Source organism: Etheostoma cragini, chromosome 20, assembly GCF_013103735.1.
Source record: "Etheostoma cragini isolate CJK2018 chromosome 20, CSU_Ecrag_1.0, whole genome shotgun sequence".
NCBI classification, from domain to species: Eukaryota; Metazoa; Chordata; class Actinopteri; order Perciformes; family Percidae; genus Etheostoma; species Etheostoma cragini.
Window position 1 is genome coordinate 3,242,745 of NC_048426.1, and position 15,932 is coordinate 3,258,676.

General features: G+C 40.1%; 1 protein-coding gene across 4 annotated transcripts in view; it reads left to right on the forward strand.

Moving 5' to 3' along the window:
• The window catches only part of ldah (lipid droplet associated hydrolase), a 17,020-nt gene extending 2,607 nt beyond the window's left edge, over positions 1–14,413 (forward strand). For all 4 annotated transcript variants that reach the window (XM_034859383.1, XM_034859382.1, XM_034859385.1 and 1 more), the window contains exons 3-7: positions 1,787–1,921; positions 2,159–2,328; positions 3,241–3,481; positions 13,814–13,896; positions 14,111–14,413. In XM_034859383.1, the coding sequence (XP_034715274.1) occupies positions 1,787–1,921; positions 2,159–2,328; positions 3,241–3,481; positions 13,814–13,896; positions 14,111–14,299 (818 nt within the window). In that variant the 3' untranslated portion in view covers positions 14,300–14,413. The remainder of the gene's footprint in view (positions 1–1,786; positions 1,922–2,158; positions 2,329–3,240; positions 3,482–13,813; positions 13,897–14,110) is intronic.
• The last annotated feature ends 1,519 nt before the right edge of the window (positions 14,414–15,932 follow it).

Genomic DNA, 15,932 nt, shown 5'->3' on the forward strand with positions numbered 1-15,932 from the left:
CCACAGGTTGCTTGCACACTAGGGCAGGCGGGGGTTCGGCGCGGGTTAGTGGGTATCTCGTTCCCATAGTGTCGTAACGGACGCAGTTCTAGTTCCCCTCGAAGGGGAACGTCTCGGGTTACGTATGTAACCCTTGTTCCCCGAGATAGGGGAACGAGAGACTGCGTCGGTTCACCGCCCCTCGCCCCGCCTGGAGTGCCTTGCTTCATAGAAAGAGCTAATGAGCTATTTGCCGCTGTGCTTATATGCCCCTACGGTTATGCCGTCACATGCTACCGTTCTCACTGGGACCAATAGGATTGGAGTAGTTTTCCTTTGTATTCAGCCCTGTCATGCCTAAAGGCGTTCCGTATTGTCGTAACCGACGCAGTGTCTCGTTCCCCTATCTCGGGGAACAAGGGTTACATACGTAAGCCGAGACGTTCTATTTCATGATGAAAAAGTAGAGACGATTGTAGACGAAAATGAAGAGAGATTTTATCTTAGTTGTTATTTTATGCAAAGCATTTTAGACTCCTTTTTAATAATGCATGTTAATTTAGTCTTAGTCTGCTATTTTTTTGCCTAAAAGGCAGTTTTTCCTTGCCACTGTTGCTTGCTCTGGAGGGAACTACTAGAACTGTTGGGTCCTTGTAAATTCTGGAGTGTGGTCTAGACCTACTCTATGAAGTGTCTCGAGATAACGCTTATGAATTAATACAAAATTGAATTGAATGTCTGAAATTTGAAACTTGCTGTCTTGGGTTCTACCATTTTTGTTCCCCTGTTGCTGCATTTTTCTTTGATTGCTCCTTTTTTGTGGAGAAGCTGCCTTGTTCAAGACACTACCTCCACCAGGTGTGAAAACTTGGAATTGCAACAAAGTTAAACGCAAGTTTATGTGGTCATAAGGAGCAAGATTCCAGATCCGCCGATCTGAACTTTTACTATCTCAAAGGCAGAGCAGGATACCCATGGCTCTGTTTATACCTATTGCCATTTCTAGTCACTGGGGGACCATAGGCAGGCTAGTTGAACATATATGATTATTAAAAAATCCTCATAGAGTGAAATCTTCATGCCATGGGACCTTTAACAAACTCCTCCTAGAGATTTCATCCAATCAACTTCAAATTTGGTCTGTGCCATCTTAAGACTGTAAAGATGAAAATGTATTAAAAGAAAAACTTTTTCTCGCCGTGGCGGGGCAACCATTTTGTGTGTTTTGCAACCGAAACAGGAAGTGGGTGTAACTTGAGTGTACATTGTGCAATTTTCTCCAAGTCCAACTCTGACTACATCTAAATGCCGATGTTTACTCAAGTCATAGCGCCCCCTAGTGGCAACAGAAAGTAGGCCTAAAAGATAAGGACGAACTCCTCTTGAGATTTCATCCAATGGACTTCAAATTTGGTCTGCACCATCTCAACACCTTTTAAAGATGAGAAGTTATTAAAAGAAAAACTTTTTGTACAACGGTATGGACGTGGCATTTTGAGCATTTATTGATGAACGAAGAAGTTGTTGTAACTTTCGTGTACATTGTCCAAATTGACCAAAATGTTTGACAAGAGTCCAGGCCTAAGGACGCTTGTCTGCCATAATTGACTTTTGGTCATAGCGCCCCCCACTGGCAACAGGAAATCAGCCTTATGTGACAAACATCATCCGATGAACTTTGTGGTGTGAGCCACCCTCTATATTGTAACCACGCCTGACCTTTGGCCACGCACCAAGTGACCATAAAATGCTAAGGAAATAGTTGATAGTAGGGAACTATGCTGATCTTCTGCTGTCTTTCATACAGGTAACCCAGGTGTAGTGGGCTTCTATAGAACCTTTATGCAAACACTTCACAGTATGTTTGAATACCGCCATCCAGTGTGGGCTGTAAGTCATGCAGGCCACTGTGTACCACCAGACGCTATGGATATGGTAGAAGGTATGAATTATTCTCAAATCAATTTTCATTTTAACCAATCTATTTACATTGGAAGAGAGATCATGAATTATCATGCGATGTGAAATAGTAAATGTTTATCACCTCTAACATATTTAGAAATTGGGATTTGCTAGTCTAGTAATTCCAGATAGTTGAACATGGACACCAAAAAAAGTATACAGAAATTAAGAGTATTCTGGCAAGACATTCATTCCAATTTTTCTTTTTCTCAAACAGACGCCTTCTCAGCAGCAGAAGGTGACGTGTTTGGCTTGAACGGCCAGATTGAACACAAGCTGTCCTTCCTCAGGCAACATGTTCCCAGAGAAACCAGCCTGGTCCTGGTTGGACACTCCATTGGCTGCTACATTATTCTCAAAATGATGAAGGGAAATCCTGAACTCAAGGTTAGTCACTTTCTTATCTCCCAGTTTGATTTGGGGGGGGGGGCACATATTCCAGGGGGACAAAAATAAAACATTTAACCCTCTGGGGTCAAGAGCTCCAGAAGGATTAGGATAAGGGTTAATAAATCACATTCCGACATCAAAATACTAAGTGAAGTTTGGAAGGAATAAAGAACGTAGACAAGTTCTGTCATATGTCATTGCATAATAATTAGCCATGTGGATTTACCGCTTGTAGAGAAGAAAGGATGTTTTGTTTCAGCCAGCAGCTACGTTTAAAATGCCAAATTACAAATTTGTGGTAAAAGAAGATAACAGACTTCATTCAGAAATCTTTCGTTTTAGCTTGTTTGTAACAATTTGCTATATGCAGAGTAGCAGTGTGGAGGATCGAGAGTCTCTATTCAGACAGAGCAGATTGAAATATCGCTTCCATCATTATTATACTTGTTGATCAGATTGATAGTTTTTTACTTATGAAGATTTTATTGCACTTACAGTAACGTTAGTTGTCATTTGCACCAGGGGCTATTGCTACTGTTCTCTCTATCATTCCCACTTTAGTACATGTGCTACATCTAGATACACACTACACAGTTCAGTACATGTGCTACTTCGTGTAATACACTACATCTCTCAGCTCTGCTCTGTGAAGGGTTCAGAATGTCGTCCATTTTTTCAAAAATCAATATATTCAAATTAATTATGCTTGAAGACGCATTACATATTTGGTTTTCCATCGGTGTTGGCCAGATCCTCCAACAATACTGAAACTAATAGGCAGGAATAGAAAGTGAATAAAATGCTATGTTTTATCTCATTGACATAATTATAAAACAGTAAAAAACTATCTGGATTGATTTGAAGTGTTTTTTATATTCTTTTTTTTTTAATTCTTTTTTTTTAATAAAGGTAATAAAGGCCATTGCATTGTTTCCCACCATTGAACGCATGGCCCAGACTCCTCAGGGGAAGGTTATGACCCCTGTGCTGTGTCATATGCGTTATGTGGCCTACCTGCCTCTCTTCCTACTCTCTCTTTTGCCGGAGGAACTTAAAGCCAGCCTGATCAAGCTAGTGTTTGGTGGCATCTGCTCTCTGGACCACACTGTAGTCCAACCTACTGTAGGTCTACTCAGCGGAGACTGTGCAGGTTGGTTATGCTTTGTTCTTTACTATTTTGATGCCCTATAGTGTTCACTTTTTGTTGAGAATGTTATGTCATTTTTTGCCGCATCGCACCACAGGGCCAGCCCTACAACTTCAAAACTTGGTGCCTCTGTCCCTGTGTCATTTTGTCACTGAGTGATAAAGTTCCACCATTGAACGGAGTAAGTGAGGACATGTGTCAGATGATCTTTCAAAAGGAATAGGCGCAAACGTTCTTACAGGGCGTTTACTTATGTTACATTCATGTGGTGCTGGACTAATCGGAAAAAAATAGGATATTAGAGCAATATTTCTTTTGTGATTAAATAAACTATTTGTTACTTTTAAATGTTTCTGAAACTATTTAATTTTTCATCTGATGATCATAAATGACGTGTAATGATTGCCCAGGTCCGATTTTTCTCGCAAACTCATAAAATTATTTACCACAGGTAGACCAGCTCTACAGTCATACATTCTGATAAGTCACAGATTTTTAACACCGGAAAGGCTAAGCTAAAGCTAAGTTAGTGTATCCAGCCAGGTAAAGGGTAGCAGGAGATTTCTTTATATAGGCCTAATTGTATTTTAATTTTTTTTAAAGTTATGTTTTGTAGTTATGGCTGATACTGTGGCAGGACCATCACAGAAAAAAAGGAAATTAAACAAAGAACAACTAAAATCTAAAAGGTAAAGTGATAGAAGATGGGTGAAAACCCGGGTCAATCTTAGTCAGGCTTACCAATTTCCGTCATACCTGGTTTAGCTCGTGATTAATCTTGCATTGCCAGACCATCCTCCATAGCGCTGGAGAGGATGGGATGGCTAGTCCACACAGCATTCCAGGAAGGGAGGAAAAAGTGCTCTGGTTTATTTGCATTTCTTTAAATGCAGGATGCTGCTGCAAAATAGCCTCGGGAAGGAACTGGTTTTGGAGGAGCACCTACACAGCTCCTACACACCTGCCCATAATTGCTTCTGGCAGAAGACAAAGCAATTTTCTAACAATATAGATAATGTACACAAAAAAACAAACTTAACACAAAACCCTCACTTTAGTTTTTAATAACTTATGCAAATTCTTTACTGCATAAATCATATTGAACCCGTATATATTTACACGTATTTACTTTGTGGCCTCACATAAAAGACACACTTTAGTCAAAAGTACAACCAGGTACAACCACATTCTTGTTTGAAGGTGAACAGAACGTCCCCATTTATCTGGTAAAGTTTCCAGTATTTGTCCAATCATCCAAGATCCACGTGGAGCTGTACAATCCCCAACAACAATAATGACATCCCCAGGCATGAAACTTCTTTTTTCCTTTGTCAATTTTTCTCATTTATGCAAGAATGGTAGGTACTGACGAGTCCATCTTTTCCAGAAGAGATCAGCAACATATTGGACCTGTTTCCATCTTCTTCTTGCATACAGCGCACTTCCTTCGTCCTGGTGGTAGAATCGACTTCCCTTTCAGTAGAAGCAAGGTCGTTTGGATCTTCAGTTAATGTAGTGATGGGCCGGTCGTTCACCATTGCTTCAACTTCACAAAGCATCGTTTGAAATCCTTCATCATCCAAACTTTGTTGATGAGGCACTGGACTCAAAACCCTTCTGATTATCCGTATGATGCGCTCTCAAACACCACTGTGAAGTTATTCAGAATGTGGGTTGAAACTCCATTTAATTCCTTTTTGCAACAGGTATCTTTCAATGTGATCCTGGTTTAACAATGCTAAGGCTTCTCTCAATTATTTTTCAGCTCCCACAAAGTTGGTACCATTGTCTGATCTCATGTGACAAACCTGTCCTCTCTGACAGATGAACCTTCGCAATGCATTGATACGTAAACTTGTATCAAGAGAGTAAGCAGTTTCCAGGTGAATGGCCCTACTTGTCATACAAGTGAAGATCACTCAGTAACATTTTATGACGTTACATCCCCTTTTCACCTCAAATGGAACACAATAATCAACAGCAACATTAGTGAATGGACGGAGATTAGGAACATTTCTCTCTGTGGGCATGTCTGCCATTTTTTGTTCACTAGCCTCCACTATAACGTCTGCAAAATCTGCATCTTGCTATGATTTTCCTCACTGAAGAGTTAACATTTGTGATCCAATATCTTTTCCTTACAGTACATGATTTCTTCCCCCATGGCCCAAAAAATGGCAGCAAATATGGGTTGGGAGGTGTTGGTCTTTGGACAGGATGAGGGGATGTTTTGTGTCCTCAGGCAAAGCTGATTTGTTGAGGTGTAGATGATAATGCAGCCATCTCACCCCGTAAAATCTCTCTCTGACAAAAGGAAATTAGTGAGTTCTTACCTTCTAAGAGGTCATCCAGGGACAAGTTCTTCCCTTTGAGTGAAGATTGAAAAGCTTGCATTTCTTGCTGCACATCCACCATTGGTGCTCCATTAACACTAGTATGTGCAAACTGCAACTTCTTAAGCTTCAGAAGGGATTCTTTCAGTCTGAGGATCCATCCAACTGCAACTTTTAATATCTCCCAATCAGAGAAATAAGTTATTAGGTGATTGGTGTTAATGGCTGCATTAAGCAGCACACTTTGCTTAACCTCTGGATCATCACCTAGGATGCTGAAATCCACCTTGGTTATTCATCCCTGGATCCCATCGAAAAGTTAAGCTTTTGACGCATCTTTGGTTGACCAACTTTTCAGCTTTCATTCCTCTTGAAGCGTTATCTGCATGGTTTAGTGATGTGGGAATATACAGTGCCTTGCAAAAGTATTCGGCCCCCTTGAACTTTTCAACCTTTTGACACATTTCAGGCTTCAAACATAAAGATATAACATTTTTATTTTTTGTGAAGAATCACCAACAAGTGGGACACAATTGTGAAGTGGAACGAAATCTATTGGATAATTTAAACTTTTTTAGCAACTAAAAAACTGAAAAGTGGTGCGTGCAAACTTTAGACGAGACTTTTTATGGATATCTTTGAGAAATGGCTTTCTTCTTGCCACTCTTCCATGAAGGTCAGATTTGTGCAGTGTACGACTGATTGTTGTCCTATGGACAGACTCTTCCACCTCAGCTGTAGTTTTCTGCAGTTCATCCAGAGTGATCATGGGCCTCTTGGCTGCTTCTCTGATCAGTCTTCTCCTTGTCTGAGCTGAAAGTTTACAGGGACGGCCAGTTCTTGGTAGATTTGCAGTGGTCTGATACTCCTTCCATTTCAAAATGATTGCTTGCACAGTGCTCCTTGGGATGTTTAAAGCTTGGGAAATCTTTTTGTATCCAAATCCGTCTTTAAACTTCTCCACAACAGTAACAATTTTGCACGCACCACTTTTCAGTTTTTTATTTGCTAAAAAAGTTTAAAATATGCAATAGATTTTGTTCCACTTCACAATTGTGTCCCACTTGTTGGTGATTCTTCACAAAAAATAAAAATGTTATATCTTTATGTTTGAAGCCTGAAATGTGTCAAAAGGTTGACAAGTTCAAGGGGGCCGAATACTTTCGCAAGGCACTGTAACTCCACTGTGACACGTCTGAGTTGTCTCTTATCATGGAAACTCTGTTAGTGACAAAGGTTAGGAATCTTTTGTCCTCATTTTTGATGTACTTTAGAACTGATGTGCTGCCGGTCCAAAAGCGGGATTTCTTTAGTGGAGTCTGCAGCTCTGATTGAACCATCTTGTCACTTTGGCAACAACAGCAGCAGTGAGTTCCAGACAATGTATAGTGACTGGTTTTAGAGGAGCCTCTCTGGATTTTCCAAACAAGTACGCAATATAGACCTCATCCTTAAAGTTCTGCATTCTGAGATAGGTAACTGTGCCATATCCATTTTCACTAGCATCTGAGAAATGATGCAGTTGTGCACATACAATCTTCCCAAATCCTTTAGTCCTACACCTGTTGACTTTGAAATTAGCCACTTTCTGTAGATCTGTCAGCCACTTGATTCATTTTTGTTCAGAAGGTGGAGGTATGAGGTCTTCCCAATCAGACTTGGGCCTACATAACCTGCAGAAGCAGTTTAACAGGAAGAATAAGTGGTGCCAAGAACCCCAGTGGATCGTAGATGGAACTGATTACAGACAATATGCCATGTTTGGTGTTAAGTTGCTCCTAGACCTTCAGTTTACATTTGAAAGTGTCTGTTTCTACACACCGTTGCAGCTCTAAAGCCCTCTCTATTGACAGTTTATCTCTGTCCAGATCCAAATCAAACAAGTTCTGTGATTTGTGTTCTTCTGGAATACTTTGAAGTAAGTCCCGGCCGTAATTGATCCATTTTGTGAGATTGAAGATGTGAGATTGTGACATCTGCTGCAAATGGCTCTTAGATTCTTAACCATGAGGACAGCCTCCTCTTCAGAGGAAAGGCTTTTCAGAAGGGCATCCATGTAGATATTTATTTTGCTTGTGTCAATGACTTCTTCTGGAGATTGTTTGATTATCTTCAGCAGTCTTCCGTAGACCAAAGCAGGCACAACTGGGGGATGATACGGCCCCAAATAACAGTCATACGATACTCTACCAAATCACGGTTCAGGTTACCTTCAGGCCACCATAAAAAATCTTAGAAAAGTCCACATGCTCTTCTGCTACCTTGACTTGGTGGAACATGGCTTGTAAGCCTGTCATCATGGCTACAATATCTTGTCTGAACTGTAAAATAACTCCTATTAAGGAGCTGTTCAGGTTTGGGCCTAGTAAAAGTTGACTATTGAGAGACACACCTTTGAAGTCTGGTCCACAGTCAAACATAACAACAACATATATGGTTTGCTTCTTAGAATGATATACTCAATGGTGAGGTACAGAGATTTTCCATTGCCGTTTTTTACCTCCCAACACCAATTCCGATTTGCAGTATTTAAAAATAATGCAACACCAACCTATAAAGTAAACACAAAAAATCCAACTCAAAAGAGCAACAGCTACACATTTAATGAATACTTTAAAACAAGTAGGCTACACATTGCTGTAGCATTTTAGCAATTTAGTGTTACTCATAATTTCAAGAGCAAAGGCAGATTCTTTTTCAAGAAGATGAGCAATTCTGCCCTCTCTCCTCCTAGTCTGTTCCTCCTTGCATCAACAATGTTGGATGCTGAACTGAACAGTCTCTCACTGTCAACACTTGTACAAGGAGCACAGAGAAACTTTGCAGCAGTGACAGCGAGGGTGGGAAACCCAATTTGGTTGACTCCCCAATACAGGAATGGGCTGTCTGAGCTTGGGACCGTTGGCTCTGTCAAATATGTCTGTATTTTAACTTGTGTGCTTGTGTTACTTGCCCCACGTTCTTCATGCTCCTGCAGGATTTCCTCAAACAGGCCTTTCAAGCTGCTCTTGCTGCTGCTGCTGTCTGGCTGTGCTTCCATCTGTGGGGCTTTATGGGGGTTTTCTGGCATAATCTCTTCTCAGTGTGGTCCTGCTCAGTAACTCATCCATGCGTTTCCAACGCAGCGCAGGCGTTTCAGCACTGTGATGAGGGGATGACTTCAGCTGCTGAAGAGGTGGAGGAGCTAATCTGTGTGGTCATTTCTTCCAATGGTGCCAGAACAGTGATTATTTTCTCCAGTAAAGCCCACTGGTTAGCTGTAAGGGTCACTGGCAGATCGTGGTCAGCTCCATATGCTGAAATTTATCGCTTCTGCTCCAGTAAACACTCAACCAAATAGTAGGTACTGTTCCACCTTGTTGCTACGTCTAGGTGCAGACGTTTGGGGGGCATTTGGAGATCTTTTTGAATATCCTGTAGGCATGTAGTAGCCAGTGGCGAGTGTTTGAAATAAGCGACTATCTTCCTACCATCCCAAACTTGGTACATCCATCTTGTCCATGGCTTTCTTCATGTTGCTAGAGTTGTCGCGCCAGACAACTTGAACGTTGGACTTTTTATTTTACTAGGAACCCCTCAATTGCTTCAGCAATTGATGTGCCAGGATGTGACCCTTGGAACTCGTTGGCGTGCAGCACCGCACTTTGAGGGGTAAATGTTGACTCTCTGTCCACCCAGTGTGACATTAAACCTAGCAAAGACATGGGGCACACGCCGGAGCTCCAAATGTTGTGGTAAAGCTGATTGCATACACAAAATGTGTTCCCTGTGTCGTATAATTTGGGTAGCGCAGTTTCTGAGATATATTTACAACCTGGCAAACAGTACCTTGACTCCAAATGCTCCATTAAGCGTCAAAATCCCACATTTTTGACGACAGACGGGTTGGTCATCCAGGACAATAAACTCTTGTTGCTCTTTTGGCTGTCTTTGGAGAATTTATCTCGTCGCTGGAAGGCAGTTCTCAGAGTTTACTGCTGCAGTTTGTCTTTTTTTCCCCCCTTAGCTTTCGTAAATTCGTTTTGCTCTTTAGCGTGACATGTCATCTAATGTTTAATTAAGTTGCTGGTGTTGAATATTGCAACACTCGTGCCACCCCTCGAAATTGCTTCTTTGCATATGTTGCATGCCGCCGTCTTACTGGTGGGAATATCCACTGTAAAGTACTGCCAAACTGCCGACATGATGCGCTAATGTTAGCTTCTTTTAACGAGGCGTTAGGTGATCAATTCTTCTTTGCCCCTCTAAAACAGCATCACAACTATTTTAAGAGCGGCAAAGAAGAACTGTGTCCGAGCTAATGGTGCTAACCAGTAAATAGATTCCTATTTCTAATAATTGACGTGGTATTGGATCGGTGCCTGGACTCCAGTATTCGCCGATACCAATGCCAGCATTTTTGTCAGTATATGATTTCATTTTGCGTTACATGACCCATTTCGTCTGTAAATCCGTATCTGTGTAGGATTTCTCCTCTCCTCTCTCTCCTCTTACTCTCCGCGCAGGCCCGCCACACAGCACCGGTCAACACTTCTGACATTGGTCTACCGTTTTGTTATTAACACAGCTGTATATTGTTGAGTATGAGGGGCAAACCTGTATTTGTACCAGTGTTTCCGCGGGTAACTCTGCTATCGCGACTGCCACAGCGAAGAACACAGAAGTTATTGAATGGAATTGACCCGTTCATAATGAGTCAGCCGTCTCTCTGTGAGTAGCGTCCATCACACTTCTCTCGCAGTTATAAATAGCCTATGTGACGATAAAATTAGTTTTGGTTAAAAACAACAAATCGTGAGAATAATCGTGATCAGAATTTTGATAAAAATAATTGTTATTATCATTTTGGCCATAATCGTGCAGCCCTAGTATATACCATACCTTACCCTTACATGGTTCTAACTGATGCTCCTGTTCTGCATAGCGTTTGTTAATGACATCAGTAAGAAACTTTGTGTACTCATCATGATAACTTGCATCCTTTTGAAGCCTTCTCCTCGAACCATGAACATGTTGCTTGACAATGCAGAGATTGTTTGGCATGGTGACATCTTCTTTGAAAGGCATTTTCATTTTGTAGTGTCCTTTTATGAAGCTGAACAGAGCTATTCATAATTTCAGTGAATTTCTTTTCCTCCCTTGACAAGTCCTCTTGGTCTTTGGAGGTTACCTCATTGTTGTATTGGTTCATCAGTAGCTCTTCAATTCTGTAGACAACGGTCCTATTGACAGTAACCTTGGGGTAACCGCTCAAACCTTGCTTGTCACCGTTTCCCTTTAATGGACTCAAATAACCTGAATTCTACCTTCCGAATTGGAACATATTTAATATGTAATATAATTGAGTCAGTTTTCTCAGGCCATCCTGTGACATTCTTCATTTAATCTCGGTTTCAACGTGTTCGATTTTTTCTTTCTAATTATAACAGCACTTTAGCACCATTGTCCCCTGATCGCAGCCTTTAAGGCCTCTCATGCCACCCCTGAAGATGACACCAAAGACCAATTGATCGTTGAGTACTCTTAGTTTGGTTCTGAGACATTCTTTATGATGTAAAAGGGAGGAGTTAAGGCTCCAAATGTTAGGGTTGTGGGTTTCTGTTGCCATGTTTAATGTTTTATTTTGTTAACACGTGTTCTGTGTTTTGATTGATTCCTGTTTCCTTATTTTTTAGGTTTTTCCTGTACTTGTACGTTTTGCTTAGTTTACTTCCTGTACTATTTTAGTGTTTGGTTACATGTGTCTTGGTTTAGCTTTTTACCCATATCGTCTGATTTGTCCCTAATGCTTTTCACCTCATTTAATGTCCTCTGTTCTCTTCAGATCTTGTCATGTCGTTGTTTTCGAGTGTACCCGCTAGTTCCTGTTTTCTATGGATATGTGTACGTTGTTTGGACCGATTTTGTTGCCTTTATGGAGTCCAGTATATATTTTGGGAATTTCTGCTTTGTTTGGACTCACAAAAGCTTGGATTGATTTTTTTATTTTAATTTTTAATTTTTTTCACATTAAATTCTACACCTACATCTGCCTGTCGTGTATTTTCTTGCCTCAGTACTCGGCCAGCCCTGACCTCATCATGACCAGCATAATGGACCCAACTATTTCTGAAGAACTTTGTGACCTTGTTTGTGATCTGGGGGAGCTCAAAGTCCTGTGGGGGAGAGCAGGCAGTGACAGCCGTATGTCTCTCTTGGCTATCTCTTGACTGTCTTTCTGCTTTTCAGCTTAATCCATTATGGTGGATTAAGGCGAAAAGTTTTATCACCACTGACCGGTTAGCTTCTGTTCATCACATTTTTCAGTACAAGAGTTAGGTTTATCTCAACAAAAGTTAGCATCTCTGTTTTTTCACTGTCCCTTAAATTGCTCTTCATTTATAACATCAGAGGCAAGGCTTAACAGCGGTTCACTGTTACTACACTTGCGCAGGGCGCACGCAGGTATTTGCGTGCAGCAGGAGCAAGGGAAGGGAAACGGGCCTGGTTGTGCTGAGACAGGACACCTTGTACCGCCAGTTGCAACATGTGTGCCATGCATGGTAGACTTGCCACACCAAACTCCACCATAGCTTTAGCCATGTTAAAGGCATTGTCACGTAGCATGACGTACACTTGTTCTCTAAATATTTTCTATTTCCCAACATGTCAAATGCGGATGTAATTGCAGCTGCTGTGGAACCGGAGCTTTCCTGTGAGTGTAGGACAGCTTTTTTAAGGGTGAAATCTTTCTATAGCCACTGGGTTGTGAGGCTCAACAAGCTAACAGGACTCACGTTTGACGTCCAAATGTCTGTGGTACAGCTAATGTGAATAGTGCCGGCAAGGAGCTTTTCAATGTGACTGGCAAAAAAACTCTGGAGTTGAAGTAAGGCCACATCAGAAAAGTAACGCTGCCTAGGCATAGCATACCGCTGCTCTAGGATCATAATTAGTCTACGGAAACAAACGTCTTCCACCACGCGGAAGGGCTGGTTATCAAGTTTAATAAATTCAATGATTTTGTTGTTAAGCACTTTAGCTTTGGGTGGTTGCTGCTGTATTTTCTAGCTTTATCAAATTGACTGAATTAGATGCTGCTGATGGGTTTTTGCCACAGTTTTTTTTCCTTATTTTTCTAAAAGTCTTTGTGCTGCTCAGGATGACGTCTCTTAAGATGCATAATCATTTTTGTAGTGTTTGATGGTGTTGTTTTTTAGCCTCCTCGAATCACTAGCAAATGGCAAGTTTATCTGTTTTACAGATCTCAAAATACCTCCTTTCATTGAAAGTGTGCTCCAAGTTTGAATGACTGCTCCAAGTGAGAATGTTACATGTGAAATTGATTACTGCAGTGGGCTATATGCCAATGTTGTTTTCAATAAAAAAAAACAATTGCACAAAGCCAGCGATCCACTTTTCCATGTTAAGAGCATTTAAATGAGAAAAAATAATCGGACAAAAAGAAATCAAAGGACAATAGAATAGATAAAAATGTACGATTGATTGGGAGGTTAGAATGACATTAATTGCAATTTAAATTTTTTTATAGTTTGACAGCACTAATAATTAAGTGTCAAAAAGTACATCTGTACATTATAGCGCAGGAATTTAGCTTTTAGTTTGCAAACAGTACAGGTGTAAATTCTCTCTCAGCTCACTAGCAAACTGAACTAAAGGATTAAAATTGTTAAAAGGGGCCTCATGCCTGCCTGGTTTGTAATCATGCAAACCCTTAATTTTTTTTTTTTTTTACACATTCAATATTCTTGAATAATTGTGCTCTAAAAATGAATTGCTGTTACAAATGACAAGTGCAATGCTTGTTAGAAAATACTGCTTTTTCCATGAACTTTCCACTTTATTTGATCAGAAAAATGTCACAAATAGGAATCTGCTTATTATCTACTTTGTATCATATTCTACAGAGGTTTGAAACTGCAAGCCTGTTTGTCATTGAATATTTCTAGAATGTTTAATGTAAAGCAATAAATAGACTAGTGTAATTTCTTGTTCTTTGCAGCCAATGCTATGTACATGGGCGCTCAGGAAATGAGGAACGTTCGGGAAAGAGACAACATAACTATCAAGAAAAACCTTGAAAAGGTATAAAAAGACACAACTATCCATTTAATCCCATTGTGATATTTATTTGTACTTAATAGCTACTTTGTGAATTTTTGATAACATTAAAACCATATAAAGACAACATGCTTGCTTGAATAATCAAGCAATGGTGCTTGAATGGTGTTCTTATTATGTCATTGTGTATTAAATCCAAACATTAACAACAGTAAAATGTCTGTGTTCCCATTTTCAGCTCATATTTTATTACGGAGCTACAGACCACTGGTGCCCAGTTGAATATTATTACAACATCAAGCAGGATTTCCCGCATGGAAATTTCAGACTGTGTGAAAACGGGTTCCGCCACGCTTTTGTCCTGGATGCAGGAAGAGAAGTTGCCAAAATGGTGTTTGAATGGATCAGGGGAGATTTGGGGACATGAGTTCAGTCTTTGCTTTCAATACCAGGAGTTTATTTTTATCAGCAGAGATTGTGGAATTAAATTAAGAATGCAAGCTTAATGCTCAACAAATATCCAAAATGATGTAAATATTTACTGTGTAATGAGGTTCAAAATGTTCATCCTGGTGTAATGATGTTCATCCTACATGCCTTTTCTTTTTAATTTATTGTATTGTTTGTATTGGTAGACTTTACTGTGTAATGGAACATCATTAGATTGTAATGGAATCTGATTGAGAAAGTGATGAACCATTCGGCCACAGGTGGCAATGTAGGTAAGGCACAAAAAGGTAAATGTAGGATCACTGGTTTATTTTGGTGTCAACAAGATGGGCCTCAAGACAAAGGCTGATTGGGTGGGTGTTGAAGTTTGGCTGAATATAATTTAAAAAAGGAATACCAGTACATTATTTATTTGATACCTGAACTACTTTTAAAACTGGTAACCGATGGACAAATGTAATGATCTAACTTATCCATGAACCTTGGACAATGCTAACTTGGATTGAAAAAAATAGCATCACACAAATGGTATAACAGCCAATGTGCTAAACAAATGAGAGGTTTAATAAGAAAAGTCATATTCTGATTGTGTAGCCTTCTCGCAGGGCAAATCACGTTTAGGTGGAATTCAGTGACATAAAATTAAATTGCAGTTGAGTTTTTCCCTGAATATTTATGAATGATTATCTGGTTTGAATCCCAGTTGGTGCAAAGCTGCGATACGTTATTAAGGATGGAGATATTTAGGAAACAAGAAATATTAAATCCCATTTTCTTTTGCTTTTCTCTTTTCAAATTATTTTTGAGTGCACATGTTTGCACATGTGATGAGTGCACATGTTTTTGTTATTTTAATTTATTTAGTACCTTGAAATAAATAACCATCAAATCTACTCCCTGTATTGACCTATGCTCTGAAAAATCTGGACATAATAGAGCTTGGCTCTCATCTCCACCCACAGCAGCAGCCAGAGTACCGCCAGCGGGTTTGGCAGCGTCGCTACCCCACAGAGAGCCTATGGGATAGCACCAGCACCTGCCATCCCAGACTTGGGGCCTCATGTAAAAACGTGGCATACGCACAAAAGAAGCCATACGCTGCTCTCAATGCAAGAATTGGGATTTATTGCTAACTCAACGAAAAATGTGCAGTCCCCCATTGAATGTAAAATGAATGGACAGAGCATCCGGTTCAGTGAAGTTAGTCAAATGTGAAAGTGCCTTAAACCTGCATTCTATCTAAATTCCAGCAGTGGGGAACGCAGTTGCAAAAAGGAAGTCGGTGACCCACTTCTCACTTGATTTATAGCCCGGTAAACATTTTCATGAAGCGCTTATGGTCTCAGTCGCTAATTTTAAGTCGTTTTCAATTAAGTTTGAGGTTTTGTTTTTGAATTATTGTATGCTTAATTTTAAAATAGACGATAAAGCAGGTGTTCAAATACTTGTCATGCAATGAAATGCAAATTAATTATTTAAAAATCATTGTTCATTAAAGACAAAGTTCAGTTTCTCATTGACCCTAGGTAATGGATATGCTTCTGTTTTGCTTTCTGAAGTCCACACAGAATCTAATTTTGGGGCTCCTCTTTTTTGAAACCTTCACCACT